This window comes from Ursus arctos, unplaced genomic scaffold (assembly GCF_023065955.2).
Source record: "Ursus arctos isolate Adak ecotype North America unplaced genomic scaffold, UrsArc2.0 scaffold_5, whole genome shotgun sequence".
Classification (NCBI taxonomy): domain Eukaryota; kingdom Metazoa; phylum Chordata; class Mammalia; order Carnivora; family Ursidae; genus Ursus; species Ursus arctos.
Window position 1 is genome coordinate 60,489,127 of NW_026623067.1, and position 19,833 is coordinate 60,508,959.

Here is a 19,833-nt window from a genome sequence, read left to right on the forward strand (position 1 = left end):
TTAAGTGAGGTCTGTGGAATGGTGCTGTGTTTGCTCCATCAATGACCGTATCCTTATTTTAGGCAGCGTGAGCAAGCAAATCAGAATACCCACATAAATACTTTAGAGCCCTTGTATTCACCATTCCTCATAGGAGATTATTTTTTTATCACATAGTCTTATGGAGCACATAGCCTGTGCAGGATAGTGAGTTGGACACGTTGAGGACACAAATTTGCCTTCTAGGAGTTTACTATTAAATGAAGCAGTATTTGGGGGTACCACTAGAGAGCACATTTTGAGTGAGAGCAAACAGGGAAGACTTAGGGAAGGAAGTGATTATTGAGTTGAGCTGTAAAGATGGGCAGAATTCTGTCAGCTGTGGCCAATATGTTGAAACTGCCATTTAAAGCTTTGTGGTGTGTGTGTGTGTGTGTGTATTAATTCAAACATTGAGTCAAATCTTCTCTTTGGACAGGGTGATGTCACAGTTTGAGAGCTTATCAGTAGCTCTCGCGGACTGGTGGATTCTCGGTGGCTTGTGCAGGGAGTTGGGGGTCGAGGCCTAGGAACCGAGTGCCGTTAAGGCTTCTGCTTCCTCCGGGGTAGGTTGATGGAGGTGGAAGGAGGTAGCAGACGAAAAGGAAGATGGCAGTGAGAGTGGCTCCCTTAGAATGTGATTCCTGCACTCATATTTAAAAGTTGGGAAGGGTAGGATGATCACATGGATTCATACTAGGAGTTTTATATTGTTTTCAAGCTTTAATGTGTCTGAAGTTACTATAAAATGATAGTATCCTGTCAGAAATAGGAGACCGGTCTTTAGACTGATAGTGGAACGAGAAACCGGAAGTCATGAGGTGTCCTGGGGATGAAGTGTTAGGAACAGTGGAGGTGCAGGAGTAGGTGAGGCTACGTGGGCGTGCCAGTTACCTTCTAAGAGAACTCAGGATAAGAAAACCTAATTTGCAAAATATATTCATTTTGGGATGATGGTGAGCTCACTTCATGAAGGTAACTTTTCAGCACATGGTTGTGTGTTCTCTCTCTGCAGAACATTGCTCGTGATAAATGCGAGGGGGACATGTAGGTGAATCAAGAGTCCATTCTTGTACAGAAACCCCATTTTGTAGAGGGAGAAGTGACTGAGCTTCTGTGATGAATGATGTAATAGAAAGGTGAACCAAAGTGCTGGGCAAGTAGATGGATCTGCACTTGGTGAGCCACAGAATTCTGCTTGAGAAGATGTCACACACGGAAGGTGGGAGAATGGCTTTCCAGGCAGAGAAAGTGGAGCGCAGAAGCACTCAAACCTAAAAGGTCATGACGTGGTCCTGGAACGCAGTGCTGTTGGAAGAAGTGGCTGGAATGCAGGCTTCTTGCAGGGCAGGAGTGGGAAAGTCTGCTCGAGCTTTGTTCTGGAGGAAATGAGGATCCATCGCAGGTTTTGTGAGGGAGAATAACATCGGCAGGACTGTGTGTTCGAAAGATGCTCTGGTGGTGGTGAGGAGAATGAGTGGGGGAGGGGTGGCTGCAAGGCTATTTGAGGATGGTCACAAGAGTCCAGGGGAGAGACAGCGAAGACCTGGGTGCTTGGGGCAGAGGTGCAGAGGAGGGTGGTTCCAGAGTTTGGTCCTTGTCCTCAACTCGAGAGCTCTCTTCTACAGTTCAGAGCAGATTGAGTTTATTAGGAAAAAGAAAATGCTTTTGACAACACAAATCTTTGTTGACCCTTATTGATGCCATTGGTCCGGGATGCGGTCTCCTTTTTCAAGGAATGCAGCCACACTGGGAAACTGAGAGTGGTAGGAAGGAGGGTAGGAAAAGGGTGGTGACATGTGTGGAGACTCCTGCTTCTTTGGCCCCCAGGGTTGAGATATCCAAGCCTATCCTGGTGCTCTCGCACATCTCCCCTCTCTCTTCTGCCGGTTCCCTTTCTTCCTCATCTGTAGAAAGAGACATTTCCCTAAGTTCTTCCGTACTGGGTTTTGTTTTTTTTTCCATCCTATCCACACATTTCCAGCCCTAATGTTTCTACTTTTCACTTGGGCAAATGACTTCAAACATGTTTGCTCTGTAAAGTGGGACAAACTACTTGCCTTGTGGTGTCATGGGACTTAGGTGAGACAGTTCATAAGAAACACGGCTTAAGGGCTTGAAACAAAGTAAGCACTTGATATATAAGCATCTAGCATGTTTTTATATGCTTATGGAATTCTGCCATATTTTATATTGATGTAAATTTAAGCCCTTCTCTTTTGAGTTCCTTAAGGGTTCTGGTATTATTTTTAGATCTTAAGCATTTAGCATTGTATTTGCTCCAGTAAGAGTTCAAAATTTGGTCTCCATTCCTTTTGTCTGCCATGATGATATTTTGGACTCCTCATCAGTGGGGCATGGGATTGGCCCTTCTTAGGGTGGGACGGGTGACCTTAACTCTTCTGCTTGGAACCACGGGTCTCATTTATGAAATGGCTGATTGGTACTGGTGGCTGGGGAAGAAAAGAGCATACTGACATTCCTGCCCCATGTGACCATATCCCTGCTACACACATACCTTGTGTTCATTAGATGAATAATGTAACAAACTAGAAATCAAATTGATTTTAGAGCTATCAGAATTAAAGTTTAGGATTGAAGAAGGAAAAGGAGTGCCTTGTTATGGGAAAGGAATGTTGTCATGAAAATGGATAGCTAGGAGCTGGCTGATGTGACAGATGAGTGCTGTTGAGACTCTGGGCAGAGGAAATGCACTCAGGAAATGGGGAGGCCGTGTTCTCTATAGAAGAGCAAAGCTGAAGTGTGGAAGTCTATAAACTAGGTTTGTGTTAGAATAAAGGGTGTGGGCTTGGAAACTGCTCGCTTGATGTCTCCTTTGTTTTGTTCTTTTGGATGCTGTTGACCAGGAAAGTTAGCCTCACAAAGGCCGAGAAATACGAAGGAGGACTCTCAGAGTCTTTGGCATCTATAAAAGAGGGTTTGCATTGGATGAGACGCTTTAATTCCCTTTAGGAGTGGGAAAACACACGTCCTTGTCGATTATTTGTTAAACCTCAAAATTCCCAGGAAGGTCCAAGCTGAGCCACTGGGCCAATTCTACAAGCTTGTTAAGGAAAGTTGTTGCAAGCGGACCACGCTCTAATTGATTCGAGGCTGTCTGAATTCTGTGGCTTCATGTCTACGAACGATGATGGCTGTTCTCATTCTGTGCAGTAGTTTTGACCCATGCTGCATTTTATTTTTTGGCTATCAGTGACATACTGTAAGAATCCAAAGGCAAATCTTACTATGCGCGATGTTTCAATACCGCTGTCTTTCAGTGTCCAGTGTTGAATCGCATGAGTTTTTTTCTAGTTGTCGTCTCAGGTGTTTATTTGATGAACGCTGCCCTTACGAGTAATGCGATGCTCTCCTCTATTTTTAGCTATCGTGGACGACGAAAGGCTCTCTGCAGAAGAGATGGATGAGCGGAGGCGGCAGAACATTGCTTATGAGTATCTGTGCCACCTCGAGGAAGCCAAAAGGTAAGGTCCCAACACCATCTGTTTGTGCACTTCTCTTAGCTGCTCCTTGGGATCCTAGCCTTGGAACAACTCACTTGCAGTCTCGTCCGTAGCAGCGTAATGGGAGAAGGACCCCCTGTTTTTTTTTTGTAAACGGTCAGGCGAATGGAGAAAAAGTTGCTGCCACGACCAGGGTCAAGGCACTAGGGAAGCCACTAGTACTGCTTCTTCCTCAGATTCTCCCAGGAAATCTCGGGCCAAAAGTGCAGATTTTTTCCAATTCCTCATCGCACTGGTTTGGATGTGGGGGGAGCAGCAAAGACTTAAATCAGCTTCCTTTTTTTTTTTGTTTTTTATTTTAATTCCAATGCTGTTAACATACAGTGTTTGCTGTAGGTGTGCAGTGGAGCGATGCAGCAATTCTGTACATTACTCAGTGCTCAACACAAATGTACTTTAATCCTTCTCCCCCCGAGCTTCCTCGGATGCTTTTCTCACCCCTACCCCAGTAATTATAAATGCGCTGTAGGACGGTGTGATTTTGGACTGAAGTCCATCGGTCACTAGGCTAGAGAGTAGGTTTATGACTGCCATCTCCGTTTTAACCCATGGGTGTGTGACCACTTAGGATGCATTGTCTCTTAAATCATACTGACTCTTGAAGACTTTCGATTATAAGTAAATGTCGGCTTCTCTGAGGAGAAAATGAAGATAAACTAATTTGTACTTAGGCCTCTGTGTCAGAGGAATCAGAAGGCCTTTGTCCTGTGCTGGGTGACTACCGCTATGATGCCCATTCGCCATGAGCGATGTTTTCATTTAGTGCTTCGTGCTGTGATGGAACAGTATTGTGGCACGGTAGTATGTTCCAGCTTTCTTAAGTACGTAGGAAATATTTAGGTAATGGTCATCGGTATTAAACATCTCTAATCACTGATAAATAGCTATCTACAGAGCTAGAAGAATGAGGTGTTTTTATTATGTTCAGTTAGCCAACATACAGCAGTACATCATGAGCTTTTGATGGAGTGTTCAGTGATTCATTCGTTGCAAAGGAGGTTTTAAATCAGTGTTGTGTAGAAGAGCATTCAGTGACACGTGAGCTACTTTGGCCTCGAAATTGCTTGAAAGGGGATTTCTCTGGGTTGTTTAATATTTTTTTAATGTTTTTGTATTATTATTATGTTAGTCACCATACAGTACATCCCCAGTTTCTGATGTAAAGTTCGATGATTCATTAGTTGCGTATAACACCCAGTGCACCATGCAATACGTGCCCTCCTTACTACCCATCACCAGCCTATCCCATTCCCCCACCCCCCTCCCCTCTGAAGCCCCCAGTTTGTTTCTCAGAGTCCATAGTCTCTCATGCTTCATTCCCCCTTCTGATTACCCCCCCTTTCTTTATCCCTTTCTTCCCCTATCGATCTTCCTAGTTCTTATGTTCCATAGATGAGAGAAATCATATGATAATTGTCTTTCTCTGCTTGACTTATTTCACTTAGCATTATCTCCTCCAGTGCCAGTATCTTGTAGATCTAAGCTCTGAAGACTACTTTTAAAGGTTATTAAATATGCCTGTGAAGTTGATAGGTGGCAGGTCACTGAAGACTCCATATCAGTAAGATTATGAAAAACATGCTTTTAGTCAAATTGTTGATAACAAAGTAAGATAAGGAGAGTGATTCATAAACATTCAAAATAAGCATGCTTTCAGAGAAAAAGTTGAAGGAGAGTTACTGGAAATTTTCTCCTTAAGCACACTTTGTGTTCTAAGTTTTTGCCCCTTGTTTTTTCTAAGTGAGCAGTAGGGTCACACAGAGGAGATGTCTGACTGGGAGTCAGTGGACTGGATGTCCTGGTCCCAACATTACCACTTAGGAGCTCTGTGACCTTGGGCAGGTCATCTACCTATGGGAACATCAGTTTAGTCTCCTCTCTAATGGGATGATTAAGATGTTAGTGTAGGGGCGCCTGGGTGGCTCAGTCCTTAAGCGTCTGCCTTTGGCTCAGGGCATGATCCCGGTGTTCCAGGATCGAGCCCCACATCAGGCTCCTCCGCTGGGAGCCTGCTTCTTCCTCTCCCCCTCCCCCTGCTTGTGTTCCCTCTCTCGCTGGCTGTCTCTCTCTCTGTCAAATAAATAAATAAAATCTTAAAAAAAAAAAAAGATGTTCGTGTAGTAAGGAGTTTTCATTGTGTCATAAAATAAAACGCTTAAATTAAAAAAAAAAATCTCTTAGTGTCCCCTGCTCTACATCCTGGGGTTTCCCCCCCTAAAAATCAACTAAAATAAAAAAGGCGTAAGTGTTGTATAAACTAGAGTACCAGTCAGGTATATAGTGATAAGCATAGTTTTCTCCTGAATGTATCAAATGTATCAGTACAACTTGAAAGCTTGCCATATTCTTTAACGTTTTCAAAATTTTGTCACTGAATTTTGTTTTAGGAAAGTCAACATAACAATTAGTTCAGGTTCTTTGAAGAAAGTTTAAGAATAGTTTCTTTGAAAGAAAAGACTATAAAATATACTTTTCCTGTAAGATGGTTTTATAAATTTTTTTACAAGAAGAGATCAGATATAATATGCATTTGTGAATCTTGTTAATATCTGAACTTCTTTTGTGACTTTCAGGGAACCTGATTCTTGGTCTTGGAGTCTGTAAAAATTATGTGGTCATTAATACATATATATGTGTGTGTGTGCGTGTGTGTTATATATTATATATATATATATAACATACATATATATGTATATTAGTATGTGAACTCTGATTTCAGAAAGCATAATGTATAGAATTCTGATGTTCCTGAACTCAAGAAATAAAGGGGTGAATTAGTCTCTGTTCAAAAAATTGAGAGGGTTTGGCACATGATTGTTTTACAGTGCTCATGCCTTCAGAATTTGTCATAGTGGGTTTATTATAATGCATGCATGCGCATGTGTAAATGAGAGTGTGGTTGGCTGTTTCTTGTTTCTTAATTCTGTTGAACGGACTTTGGTGTATTTTACCTAAAAATGTGTAGGTTCTGTCTTTGTGCCTCTCTCTTTTCGTTCCAGAGGTGAGAGCTGGAAGGATATGTTTGTATGTCCTGTAACTCAGAATTTGTAAAAACTCAAAATTGTAGTAGTCTGTTATATATTTAACTTTGCTTTTATTAATTTCAAAATTCTGTGATAATCATTAAACCATTTAAAAGTTACTTCATTTAGAGGAAATACCAGTAGTAACACAAAAAGGATGATGGACTACTATGAACAATTATAAGCCAACAAATATGCATAAGATAACCTAGATGGAATGGACAAATTCCTAGAAAGAGATAAACTACCAAAACTGACTCAAAAAGAAAGAAAAAATGTGAATAGACTTATAACAAGCAAAACGATTGAGTTAGTAATCAAAAAAATCGTCCATTCTTTCAAAAAAATTTTAGAGGAGGGAACACTTCCCAACTCATTCTACTAAGACGAGTATTGCTTTGATACCACAACCAGGAAAAGGTACCTCATGGGGCGCCTGGGTAGCGCAGTCATTAAGCGTCTGCCTTCGGCTCAGGGCATGATCTCGGAGTCCTGGGATCGAGCCCCACATCAGGCTCTTCCACTGGAAGCCTGCTTCTTCCTCTCCCACTCCCCCTGCTTGTGTTCCCTCTCTCGCTGGCTGTCTCTGTCTCTGTCGAATAAATAAATAAAATCTTTAAAAAAAAATAAAGGAAAAGGTACCTCAAGAAAATGATAGACTAATAATATCCCTTATGCATACAAATACAAAAATCCTCAACAAAATAGTAGCAACCAAGTCCAGTAACATAAATCCCACCTAGAAATGCAAGTTTAGTTTAACTCAAAAATCAATCAAGACAATTCAGTGAAGATAAAACAGTCTTTTCAACAAATAATCCTGACACAACTGGTAATATGCATAAAAATGAATTTGGATCCCTATCTCATGCATAATCTAATCTAAGTGTGAGAACCACAACTATGAAACCCCCTAAAAAAAAAAAAAAAGAGCAAATCTTTGTGATCTTGGGTTAAGCAATGGTTTCTGAGACTTGACACCAAAAGCACAAGCAAAAAAGAAAATAAATAAATTAGCATCGTAAAAATTAAGGCTTTTTTGATTCAAAGGATATCATCAAAAAAGTAAGTCAACCCATGAAATGGGAGAAAATATTTGCAAATCAGATATCTGATAAAAGATTTGTATCCAGAGTAGGTAAAGAACTCTTATAATTCAACACAAAAAGTAAAAACCTAATTTTGAAGTGGGCAAAGGTTCTGAATAGACATTTCACCAAGTAAAATACAAATGTACAATTAGAAGAGGGCAGGGTGCTTAACATCAGCTTAGTTAGGGAAATGCAAAGTGAAACCACGATGAGGTACTACTTCACACTAGAATAGTTAAAAATAGTCAAAAAGCCTGACAATATCAAGTATTTGCAAGGACGAGGGTAGGTGCTGATTGGATTGCAAAATGGTGCTGCTACTTGTTTTTGTTTTTTTAAGATTTATTTATTTGAAAGAGAGAAAGAATGGGGTTAGGGGCAGAAGGAGAGGGAAAGAGAGAATCTCAAGCAAACTCCCGCTAAGTATGGAGCCCAACACGGGGCTTAATCTCATGACCCCGAGATCATGATCTGAGCCAAAAACCAAGAGTCAGGTGTCCCAGTGTAACTACTTTTTAAAATATTCTGGCATCTCCTTAAAAAATTAAATATGGAGTTACCATATGACCCAGCAATTGCATTACCAAGTAGATACCCACAAAAACTGGAAACCTCTGTGCACACAAACCTACAAATGATCATTGAAGCATTATTCATAAGGGCAAAAAATGGAATAATCTGAATGTACATCTATTGATGAATAAACAGAACATGGTATATCCCTACAATGAAATATTCAGCTATAAAAAATGTTAACAAATCAAATTCAATAATGTATTTAAAAAAAAGACTAAATAAATCACAACCAAGGGAGATTTATCCCAGGTCTGCAAGGCTGGTTGAACATTTGAAAATCAGTTGGTGTGATTTATCACATTAATAGGCTAAATAAGAAAATTTACATGATGATGTCAATATATCAGTGCAGAAAAGGCATTTGACAAAATCCAACGCTCAATCATGATAAAAATTCTTAGTTAAAAAGGAATAGAGGGGAACATGCTCAGTTTGAGAAAGACTATGAACAAAAAACATCGTGCTTAAAGCTAACATCATACTTAAATGTTGAGAAACTCAAAGTTTTCCCATTAAGATCAGATACACGGCAAAGATGTTGTCTCACCACTCCTTTTCAAAGCTGTACTGGAAGGTCTAGCTGATAGGATAAAACAAAGAAAGCATATACAGATTGGAAAGGAAGATACAAAACTGTATTTCTTCACAGATGACATGACTGGTGATGTAAAAATAAAACCTGAGGAAACTAAAAACTGGAACTAATAAGCAATTACAGCAAACTTGGAGGATACAAGATTATATACAGAAGTCTATCAATTTTCTATATACCAGCTAAGAACAAGTGGAATTTGAAATTAAAAATACAACTCCATTTACATTAGTGCTCAAGAAATGATTTAGGTAAAACTTTAATAAAATACAAAATATGAGGAAAATTATAAAATTCTGATGAAGTAGAAGAACTAAATAGATGGAGAGAGATTCCATGTTCATGGGTAGGAAGACTTAATATTGTTAAGATGTCATTTCTTCCCATCTAGATCTATGAATGCAATGTCAGTCAAAATCTCAAGTTATATTTTGCAAATTGACAAGGTGATTCTAAATTTTACATAGAGAATCAAAAGACGTAGAATAGCTAACACAGTATTAAAGAATAAGGATGGAGAACTGACACTTCCGGTCTTTACATTTAATATAAAGCTCCAGTGATGAAGAGAGTGGCATTGGTGAAACATTAAACAAAGAGATCAGTGAAAGAGAATGGAGAACCCAGAAATAGACCCCTATAAATATAATCAATTGACCTTTGACAAAGGAGCAAACCAATACGGTGGAACAAAGATGATCTTTTCAACAAATGGTGCTAGAACAACTGGACATGCAAAAAATGAATCTGGATCTTAGACCCTATACTCTTCACAAAATATACCGTTATATCCTTCACAAAAGATACCTCAAATGGATCAGAGTTACATGTGAAAAGAAAAAGTATAAAACTTTAAAAAGATAACAAAGGAGAAAACTTAGATAAAATTGAGTATGGCAGTGGCTTTTAAAATGTAGCACCAATGGCATGATCCATGAAAGAAAAAATTGGGAAGCTGGATTTCATTAAAATTAAAAATTTCTGCTTTGCTAAAGTCAATGTCAAAAGAATAAGACAGTCCACAGACTGGTAGGAAATAATTGCAAAAAACCTATCTGTTAAAGAACTATTACCCAGAATTTGTAAAGAACTCTTAAAACCCAACAGAAAGAAAAACACTGTATTAAAGAACGGGCTAAAAACCTTAATAGACACGTGACTGTAGAAGACATACCGATGGGAAATAAGCATAGAAAAAAATGCTCCACATCATATGTCATCAAGGAGGTACAAAATAAAACAAGAAACCACTGTACATTTAGCAGCATGACCAAAATCCGAAACACTGACAACACCAAATACTGTGAGGATTTGGAGCAACAGGAACTCTCTCATTGCTCATGGAAATGCAAAGCAGTATAGGCACTTTGGAAGACAGTTTGACAGCTTATTAAAAAACTAAACATACTCTTACCATATGATCCGGCTATTGTGCTCCTATTATTTATCCAATGGAGTGAAGTCTTAGGTCCACACAAAAAAACCTGTACGTGGATGTTGATGAAAGATTTTTTTTTAAAGATTTTATTTATTTGAATGAGAGAGACAGCACGTGCGCAAGTGGGGGGAGGGGCAGAGGGAGAAGCAGGCTCATTGCTGAGCAGGGAGCCTGATGCAGGGCTCCATCCCAGGACCCTAAGATCGTGACCTGAGCCAAAGGCAGACGCTTAACCGAATGACCCACCCAGGTGCCCCTGAAAGATTTTTTTAAATAATAATAAAAGTTGAGATGACCTTCAGTAGGTGAAAAAATAAATACACTGTGGCATATGCAGACAATGGAAAGAAATGAGCTATCAAGCCATGATAGGACCTCAGGGAACTTCAAATGCACACTGCGAGGTGAAACCTGAGAAGGCTACATCCTATACAATTCCAGCTATGACATTCTGGAAAAGGCAAAACTGTGAAGACAGTAAAAATTATTAGTATTTGGGGGAGGAGGATGAATAAATGGGGCACAGATAGTAAAAATACTCTGTATGACAGCACAATGGTAAATGTCATTATATATTTGTCCAGACCCACAGAATGTGTAAGACCAAGAGTGAACCATGATGTAAACAATGGAATTTGGATGATTATGATGGATCCATGTAGGTTCACCAGTTAGACCAAATATTCCAGTCTGGTGCAGGATGTTGATAATGGGAGAGACTATGCATGTGTGAGGGTGGGGAAATTTCTGTACCTTCCTTTCAATTTGTTGTGAATCTAAAACTGCTATAAAAAAACATGGTTGTAAAGAGTGAAATACTGGGGTGCCTGGGTGGCTTAGTCAGTTCAGCGTCTGCCTTCCGCTCAGGTCATGATCCCAAGATCCTGGGATCGAGCCCCGCATCAGGCTCCCTGCTCAGTGGGGAGCCTGCTTCTCCCTCTCCTCCCTGCTTGTGCTCTCTCTCGCTATCTCTGTCACTATCTCTGTCTCTCTCACAAATAAATAAAATCTTTTAAAAAGTATGAAATACTGATACATCCACGCAGATGGACAGTGAAAATATACTGAATGAAAGAAGCTAGGCACAAAAGGCCACAGAATTGTATAATTCCGTGTATATGAAGTGTCCAGAAAAGGCAGATCCATGGAGACGGATGGTAGATCACTGGTTGCCTGGCTTGGGGGGATAGAGGGGGTGAGGAGTGACTGGTAATGTATGAAATTTGTTACGGCAAGGACAAAAATATTCTCAAATTGATTGTGGGATGGTTGCATGATTCTGAGTGTACTAGAAACCACCCAATTGTATTCTTTAAAAGGGTAAAGTTATGATACATAAACTATATCTTATTAAACCTGTTATTAAAGGTCCTTTGACCAGGCTAACATGGAGAAGGCCTTAGTAAAGCTGTTAAATAAGATTAAATGGTATTTAGCAAACAAAATAGGAGGAATAGAAGGTATGCCTAAGATGCATGGATTTTCTAAAAAGTGTTCATTTTCTAGTTTTTTGAGCATCCACCATGTGTAAACAGGTACAGTAGGGTCACTTTGGGGGACAGAGATAAAGCAACTAATAATCTGCTCAAAAAAACCAAAAAAGTTTGGTTAAAGCGGTTCCTCGTGAGCTTTAAATTCCCTCCTTCACTGACGTTTGCTTTGCTACTCTCTCTGCATGTGTGTACACGAGTTTCTCCCTGTATCCAGCCCGTCATTCTCTTAAATGTCTCTGCTGTGTTCACCTCTCTCCCTCACCACGAGCCTCTTGAAGCCTTCTAACTTGTCTTGCTGGATTACTGCAGTGATCTCTGACTGGTTTCCCCCACTCCTCTGACTTCTTTAATCCTTAATCTGTATCATAGTCAGATGAATTTCTTCAAAACTCTGAACTGTTGTGGCCAACCCCATTGAAAACCACCCAGTGATTATTTAGTGGTTTATTCTCATGGAATAAACACTAAACCCTCTTACAGGGCCTCATTAGCTCTGCATAGTCCCATGCTTACCGCCTAGACTCCAGTTTCATATTGTGCCCTGTTCCCTAAATGCTCTATATTCCAGCCACATTGACCCCTTTTCCATGTTCCTTCCTGTGCAGGACCTTTGCATGTACTATTCCCTTTTCTTGCTTATCTTGTCAGCTACTACTGCCTTTAGATCTCAGCTCACTTTTTCAGGGAGTCCTTCTTTGACAGGCCCATCTAGGTCAAATACCCCTATTACGAGGTACCATAACATCATTATCTGTCACATACTTGAATGAAATACTTAATGCCCAGTACTGGATTATTATCATTTGCTTACTAATTAGGGTTAGTTGTGCTTTGTTTTCTGTATGTTTTCGTTTTCCTGGAGGTAAGAAGTAGAATGTGCATAAGATTCATGATAGATGAGATTCTAGATGATTTGGCTAGACTTCCAGCCTAAAGGTAAAATTTAATCTTAGTCTCACTGAAAAATTCTGCATTGCAGTTAGATGGTTCCCACCATCTATGTGACCCAATAGGTTATGAGGAAATCCTAGACACTGAATGATACCACAGTGAAGTAGAACTTCACCAGAGAAGGACATAGAGTATTTTTCAGTGAATGAAATGATGACTGACTGAATACAGAGAGGGAAAGGTCACCTGTATATTAAGATGATTTATCACTGAAATTATTGTTCCTAGTTGATAAAATTATGACTTCTGGGCATATGGACTTGTTAATTAAGTCTCAATACTAACGACAAGGAAAACTATGAAAGGCATATTTTTAGGACCAAAAAAGAGAGAGAACTGCTTTATAAGTGGCTCTTGACCCAGTGTTTCTCTATAGGCTAAAGGATTTACATGACTTCGTGAAGAGCCCATCATAATTTTGTTGGGAGGCAGAGGATATCTGGCATATGTTACCCATGGCCATGTAACAAATTACCCTAAAACGTAGCAGCTTTAAACAATGAACATTTATCTCACAATTTTTAAGAGTCAAGAATCTGGTCGTAGTTGAACTGGGTCCTCTGGCATTCAGTCTCTCATAAAGCTGCAGTCATCACAAGGTTCAAGCAGGGCAGATCTGCCTCCAAGTTCAGTCATGGTGTTGGCAGGATTCTGTTCTGATGGATGTTTGGACTGAGGGCCCCAGTTTCTTGCTGTGGTTGGCCATAGGCCTCCCTCAATTTCTTGACAGATGGGCCTCTCTGTGGGGTAGCTCACAATATGGCAGCTGGGCTCCTTCAGTGAGCATGCGAGAAGGTGAGGAAGATGGAAGCCAGAGCCCTTTTGTAACCTATTCTTGGAAGTGGTGTCCCATAGTTTGCTGTATTCTATTCATTAGAGTCAAGTTACTAAATCCAGCATGTGTTCAAGGGGCATGAATTCTAGAAGGCGGGAATCATTAGGGCCACCTTACAAGCTTCCTCCTATAAGGTATGCACATATCCTTTTGTAGTTGACCCCAGAAAGAGTACATAAGGAGGGGAAATCCTCTTTATTACTATCAGAAACCAAATCAGGAATTGCATGTTGTCTTGGACTAAAGGATTATGGTACTAAGGTTATTTATTCCTTGATATTTTTGAGTTGTGAACTGTTTTGGACTAAGCTTTTCATTCTTCTGCCATTTCAAGTAATACCAAATGGATTTTTAAGTTTTTTCAGGTAGACCCTAAAAGTTGTCTTGACAGTTTCTTCGCTGTGCATATTTTGCTGAAACGGGACTGTTTGGACAAGTCTCCTACTCATATGGACTTTGAAAGTTTCTCTGATGCCAGAAATCCCACCATTTAAATTAAAGGAGTTAATTTCCCCCCAAGAAGAATTAGTTCTGCTGAATAGATTTCATATTAACCTCTGCAAAATACATTTGAATAATGAAAATGAATCTATGTTAAGAACTTCATTTCTTTAGTTTTTTAGGACAACTGTGCAAGAAATCTAAGATGGAGAGTTCTCTTTGGGAAATCTCTGGGTTGAGGAAGGAAATCAAACTGGAGCCCTTATGAAGCTCAGGGAATGGGAGAAGGTATCTTGGCAAGAAAAGGACAGGGAATTTGCAAATTACACTTGAGCAAATAGTTATGAATGGGGCTGCTGTTTGTTTCCCAAGGAAGTTCCTGAAATATTATATTTCTTTAAGGAAAGAGAAAATGCTGCAAATCCTCTGGTGTGCTTACTTTTTCTGTCCTACTCCTGAAAATAAACAAAGCAAAAAATCCTTCCCTTGGTGATGGACTTGTTTAGAAATATTATCTTCAAAGCGATCTTTATGTGAGCCAAGCTGTTCTTTGTATTAGTGAGTCTGGGACAGTTTCATATGTATCCTGGAAGAGAAACAAAACACGGGTGTGATTCCTTTTGTGTCCATGCTTACAACTCAGATACCAGAAAGACACCTCATTGATTAGTTCAAGTCTTAAACTCTGGCCTTAGCTAGTAGGGAGGTAGAGAATTAGATGTGAAAGGAGAAATGCTTCAAATGTTTAAACAGTGAGAGCCGTGAATATGGGTTTACTTAACACTGAGTATTTTCGACTGATTTAAGAAAATGAATCTTATGACTGGGGAATGCTTGGATTTCTTCTACAGGCTTGGTTCTCACTGTCTTTTTTCAGAAGGTTGCTGCCTATGGCTGTGCTCATAAAGGACTCTGATAGAAACTAGGAGTTTGGAAGAAAATAGCTTTCTTGGTCATCAACCCATTAAGAGACATGTTGTGGCTTTACAAAAAAGGTTAATGATACACTAAGGAATTCTTAGTGGCATTTTCAAATCTTCAAAAAGCTTTTATATTCCCATGGCCTTTCCCCCTTCCTCCTTGTTCTCTCGCCGGCTGTCCGAGGGAACAAGATGAAGTGCGGGGTCACTCCGCGCAGTGGCGGGCAGGCTGGTGGGGCAGGGCTACCGCTGAGTTGACAGCAGGGCCCTTTCTCAGGGTCTGGCTCCTGGGTGAGGGGAGGAGGGCCCGCTTCTGAGGAGTGGCCTGTTTGGACCTGCTTTCCAGTTAGCTTGCTTTAGGAGCCATATGTCACAGAGGTCCAGGCCCTTTTTGACAGCCCAGGGCTTGTCCCCCTGGGGTACGTATCAACAATAGGGAGATGGACTCACTTCCGAGGAGAACAAGTCTTTAAGGTTAGCCATCAGGGGATCACCTCAGATAAGATTTGGTCTTAATGGGGTGCATCCATGGCACAGAGGAGGCAGGGTACCAGCCAGCCCCGCCTGCCAGGCTGTGATGCTTGCGGCCGGGCCCTCGGGGGCAGCGTTGGCGCTGAGGTCCAGCTGGGTGGTAATTAGGAATTGTGTTGTGGAACTGGAGTAGAAGGGTCAGATATTAAGGATGTAAAGGGAGAAGCCAAAGGGTTTGGCTGGGGACTTGATTTGAAGGGCAGAGGACACTGGCAAGTCAGATGCTTTGGGTTCACTTACCTGACTCAGCCACACAGACTGTACGGTCTCTGTCAGGCGAGCCTTGGGTCGGAACACATAGTTGACAGACTTCCTCAGTTTCACATATTTTGGGTCCCAGCCTTGGGTATATATTGGACAGGTGCCAGTCAGGTGTGATCTGACAGATCAGAGCTTAACTTTTCAGAGTGCTGGTATTTTTAAATATAAATAATCAATACTAATCCTCTCCAGCCAAAGAGAAGTTGAGCAACGCGTATTTGATCCCAAAGTTTATATTTGTTTCTCGGGCTCTTTGAAGTTGGAGAGCTGGGACAGTTAGGAATTTTACACAGTCTCAAACATACTTTACTATAAGCGTTATCAGGTGGGTGTCCAGTTCTCAAGCACATGCCCGAGGCACTCAACTTACAAAGGGTTATCCCCATTTTATAGATGGAGGAAACAAGTCCTGGAAAAACTTATTTTTCCAAGGTCACAGCAAATAGGCGACATAAACAGTATTCCAAACCGGGTCTGTCTGATTTCAAAGACTGTGCTTAAAAACTCACACACTGTATCATTTCCTTATTTCTTAGTGTGTTTTTATCATGTCTTTATTGTAAGTTCAGAACTCTTTGTTTTTGGTGGTCTTGGTTTTCAGGTGTTGTATAGGCTAGCTTTGTTCTAGGTCTTGATCAGCTTTCGCTACTTGAACTTTGATGGAATTAACACAGTATGACCAGCCATTGTGTGTGTGTGTGTGTGTGTGTGTGTGTGTGTGTGTGTGTGTTTAATTTTCTTTACCTTTCTCTCTCTCTTTGTTTAAATCTTTTATGTTGCTTGCTTGCTTGTTTCTGTTTTGTTTTAACTAGTACTTCGACTAGTAGTTCTGGGAAGAAGTTACCTCGTATTCTCCCTCCCTTTCTTATCTCTTATCTGTCTGTGTTCTCGTAGGCTTCTTGAAGTTTTAGTAGGAATTGGCACTTTTCAGTGATGTGGATTTTCTTCTCCTGTCACCCAAGCTAGTTCTGGTGCATCTCTGTTCTTGGTTGGGTCTAGATTCTACACTGATTTCATCGATTGTTTTTCTGGTTCTGCCGCTACTAAAACTGGCTTGCAAGAATGCTTTGCCTTCTTGTTGAAACATCAAAAGGTACAAATAGCAAACACCGCTGAGGTCTCTTCCTTCCTGTCGGCACCTCCCCACCAGATGCTGCCTCATGCTGTGATGCTTATAATTCATAAAACAGTGTCATTCTTGAAGGCCCTAGGGGAACTCTGAGGGCTGGTGGGGAAAAACAGTTGTAGAAGTTTGCTAGAGAATTATTTTTTCCGTATCTTCCATTTGTAGAATGTAGAATGGTCTTCTGTTGCTTTTTTTGGTCTGAAGACTTGTTATCCTCTAGCAGAGTAAAATCTCCACTAGGTATATGGGGACAGTGAGTCTCAGAGAAGTTCATCAACTCACTAGTTCATGGTGGAGTTCCTGACAGATTTGGGATCAGGATAAAGTCTCCTGGCTGTTAGACACCTGTTCTTTAGTCCTGTGATTCCAACTCATGTTAATTAGAAAAAGTATTAGTAGAAAGCTCAATGGTGAAAATTTACAAAAATAAAAATACTGAACTTAGGTTGTTTGGTAAATTCAGTTGAAGCTTTCTTTTAGTTATATATTGAATTCATAGTGTGAGGAAGTTAGCCTTTGCCCATTATTTGTCACCTGTCTTACATTTTGCTGAGAAACTTGAGCCCATTTAGGTGCTACAACAGGAATTCAAGAATTCAGTTCTAGTCATTTCCATACTCTCCTCATTTAGTCTTGCTTGGCTTAAATGGTCATTGGTTTTTCTTCTTTTCAAAGAATTTGTGATACAGTTGTTCCTGCCTCAAAGATTTCACGGGTAAAAGTTAAGGCAGCCACATCACCTGAGTGAGAGGGTGACTTTGGAAAACGATGCTCAAATCCATTTGGCTCCTGCATCAGGATCACAGGAGCGCCTGTGCAAATGCAGGCTTCTAAGGTGCAAATGAGGCTCCAGACCCTCCAGGAAGTGGGGCTCTGACGTCTGTACTTTAACAAATGGCTCAGATAGATGTTTATGTACACCGAAGTTGGAGAATCACTCTCTCAAGAGAGAAGAGACCAACATCTATGACCGATGCTGTCTCAGCAGCTCTGACTTTCCCACCTCAGCTCAGATGAACACAGATACCCCTTGCTGTGTGACCGGAGGGGGGAGGGGCAGGGTATTGAGGGTGTCCTCTGCTGCAGTGAGAAGGATGCAGGAATGAAAACAGCTGCTGTAGAAAAAGTGATAGTATGTCAGCCAGGGATGTGTAGAAAGCCTGTGCAGTTTTTAAAACTCTGGTTGGCTTTTGAGTTTTCCTCATGGAGCCTATCAGCATATTCATGTGAGTTTTTCCAACAAGACGAGAGGATATGAATGGGGCAGCTGGGCTCAGGGATTGGCATGTTGGCTCCAAGAAAGTCACAGAAAGAGGAACCTCAGTGTGTGAACATCACTGACGTTGGATGGCCTTGAAGTCCCATCTTGATAAGGAAGCTCATGCAGCCAGGATGGCTAAGATGGAGTGGGACAGTAGGGAGAGTCAAGGAACTGCCTATGATGAGGATGAAGGACCGGACTTATCAGAATAAGAGGTAGAGAAGTGGGTAAATGGAAAGGTACAGAGATTTGGAAGCCTAGATCGTAAAGGTGGAGTGTTTTGGGGTAATGATAAGGTCCAAGGTGGGGCTTGTGTGTGGCGGAAGTGGAATGGAGTAAGTAAGCTCAACTGGAAGGGTGATAAGGGACCCTTTCTTCCCTGGCCCTGCGAGTTAAGGGAGTTTAGGGAACAACCATCGTGCTTTATGGGAAGTAGTATTAGGAAGGAAAGGCCAGATTGCCATTAAGACAAGCAGGTAGCGAAAGTGTAAACAAAGTTGAAAATATAGGAGTATTACATTTTTAAAACAGGTCAAGAGTTCCAGAGGCACATCAGAAGGAATTAGTAGATCTGGGGTGCGTACAGGAGGACTGTTCAGTAGGACTTCGTGAAACAGATGAATGTATCCAAAAGAGTGCTGTGGGTCAGTGCTTGTCAGAGTTAAGTAGGAGACTGAAACCACTGAAAAACAAGGTTAGATTTATTTAACTATGGGCAGGCTCCTTAGAGATCTTCTGTTACTAATTTATTACTGTGACGTACACTTCCAGCAAGTGACTTTAAAACATTGTGACCCAGAGTCAAGCAGGTTTATATGATGACCCAGATAGCTGTGTAATGATGTATGCATGTGTCTAACTAAACAACAATCACAAAGCCTCACTTAGCCGTTAATATATACAACACATTCTGACACTTCCTGTTCTGTTCTAATTCATTTTCTCAGAAAATGCGGGTCACGATCCATTGATTCATGATGTATGCGGCGTTCCGCGTGCTGCTGGACAGACGTGCGTCTGGTGCCTTAAGCCTGCTGTGGTTACTGGGTGCTGTTTCCTGGGCATCTCATGCATGAAGAATATTCATTTTCTTCTTGTTGATCATAATTAGAGCTTATTGTATGATCAGGAAGAAGCCAAGGAGTCCTGTTTGATCAGGTATTCCTGCTTAAAATCTTTCCTGGCTCCACACCTCCAACGGGATCGAAATGTACCCCCTTAGCCTCGCACAGAGGTCCACACTTGTCTTACCTGATGAAGTCTTCCTCCGGTTAATCATTCCCTCCTTGTCTTTTTCACACTATACTTAGTGGAGTTGATGGTAATTCTTAGTACATGTTGTCCTTCCCTAGCCATCAAGGAGCTCCTTGAGGTAGACTTTTTTCTCTCAGTACCCCCGGTGCCTCATCCAGGACCTGGCACAAAATGGGTATTAGGTTGGTTTGGCTGAGCAAACGATGTAGGGATCTCAGAAGTCCTGCCTGTGGTTTCTTGTCCAGGGTGGTTTAGCCTAGAGGGGCCTTGTGAGGGGTGCTAAGTCTCTCTATTGAATAGTTTTTGCTGAGAATGGTGATTTTCACTTATGAATGGTATGGGTCCCTTTGGGTAACACAGACCAGCCGACTGCTTTGGCACTTTATTGTGGAAACGGTGGTCCCAGAGTGGTTGAAGTCATGTTCCATATATACTGTTACCCACAGTACTCCGTGGTGACCATGCCTGGCCTCTCATGGTTTTGGATAACGTAGGACC

The 19,833-nt window shown here is 41.0% G+C and overlaps 1 protein-coding gene across 1 annotated transcript in view; it reads left to right on the forward strand.

The window, feature by feature from the left end:
• The window catches only part of IQGAP2 (IQ motif containing GTPase activating protein 2), a 273,778-nt gene that overhangs the window by 40,025 nt on the left and 213,920 nt on the right, over positions 1-19,833 (forward strand). The window contains exon 2 of the mRNA XM_026498758.4: positions 3,404-3,503. Coding sequence (XP_026354543.3) covers positions 3,404-3,503 — 100 coding nt within the window. The remainder of the gene's footprint in view (positions 1-3,403; positions 3,504-19,833) is intronic.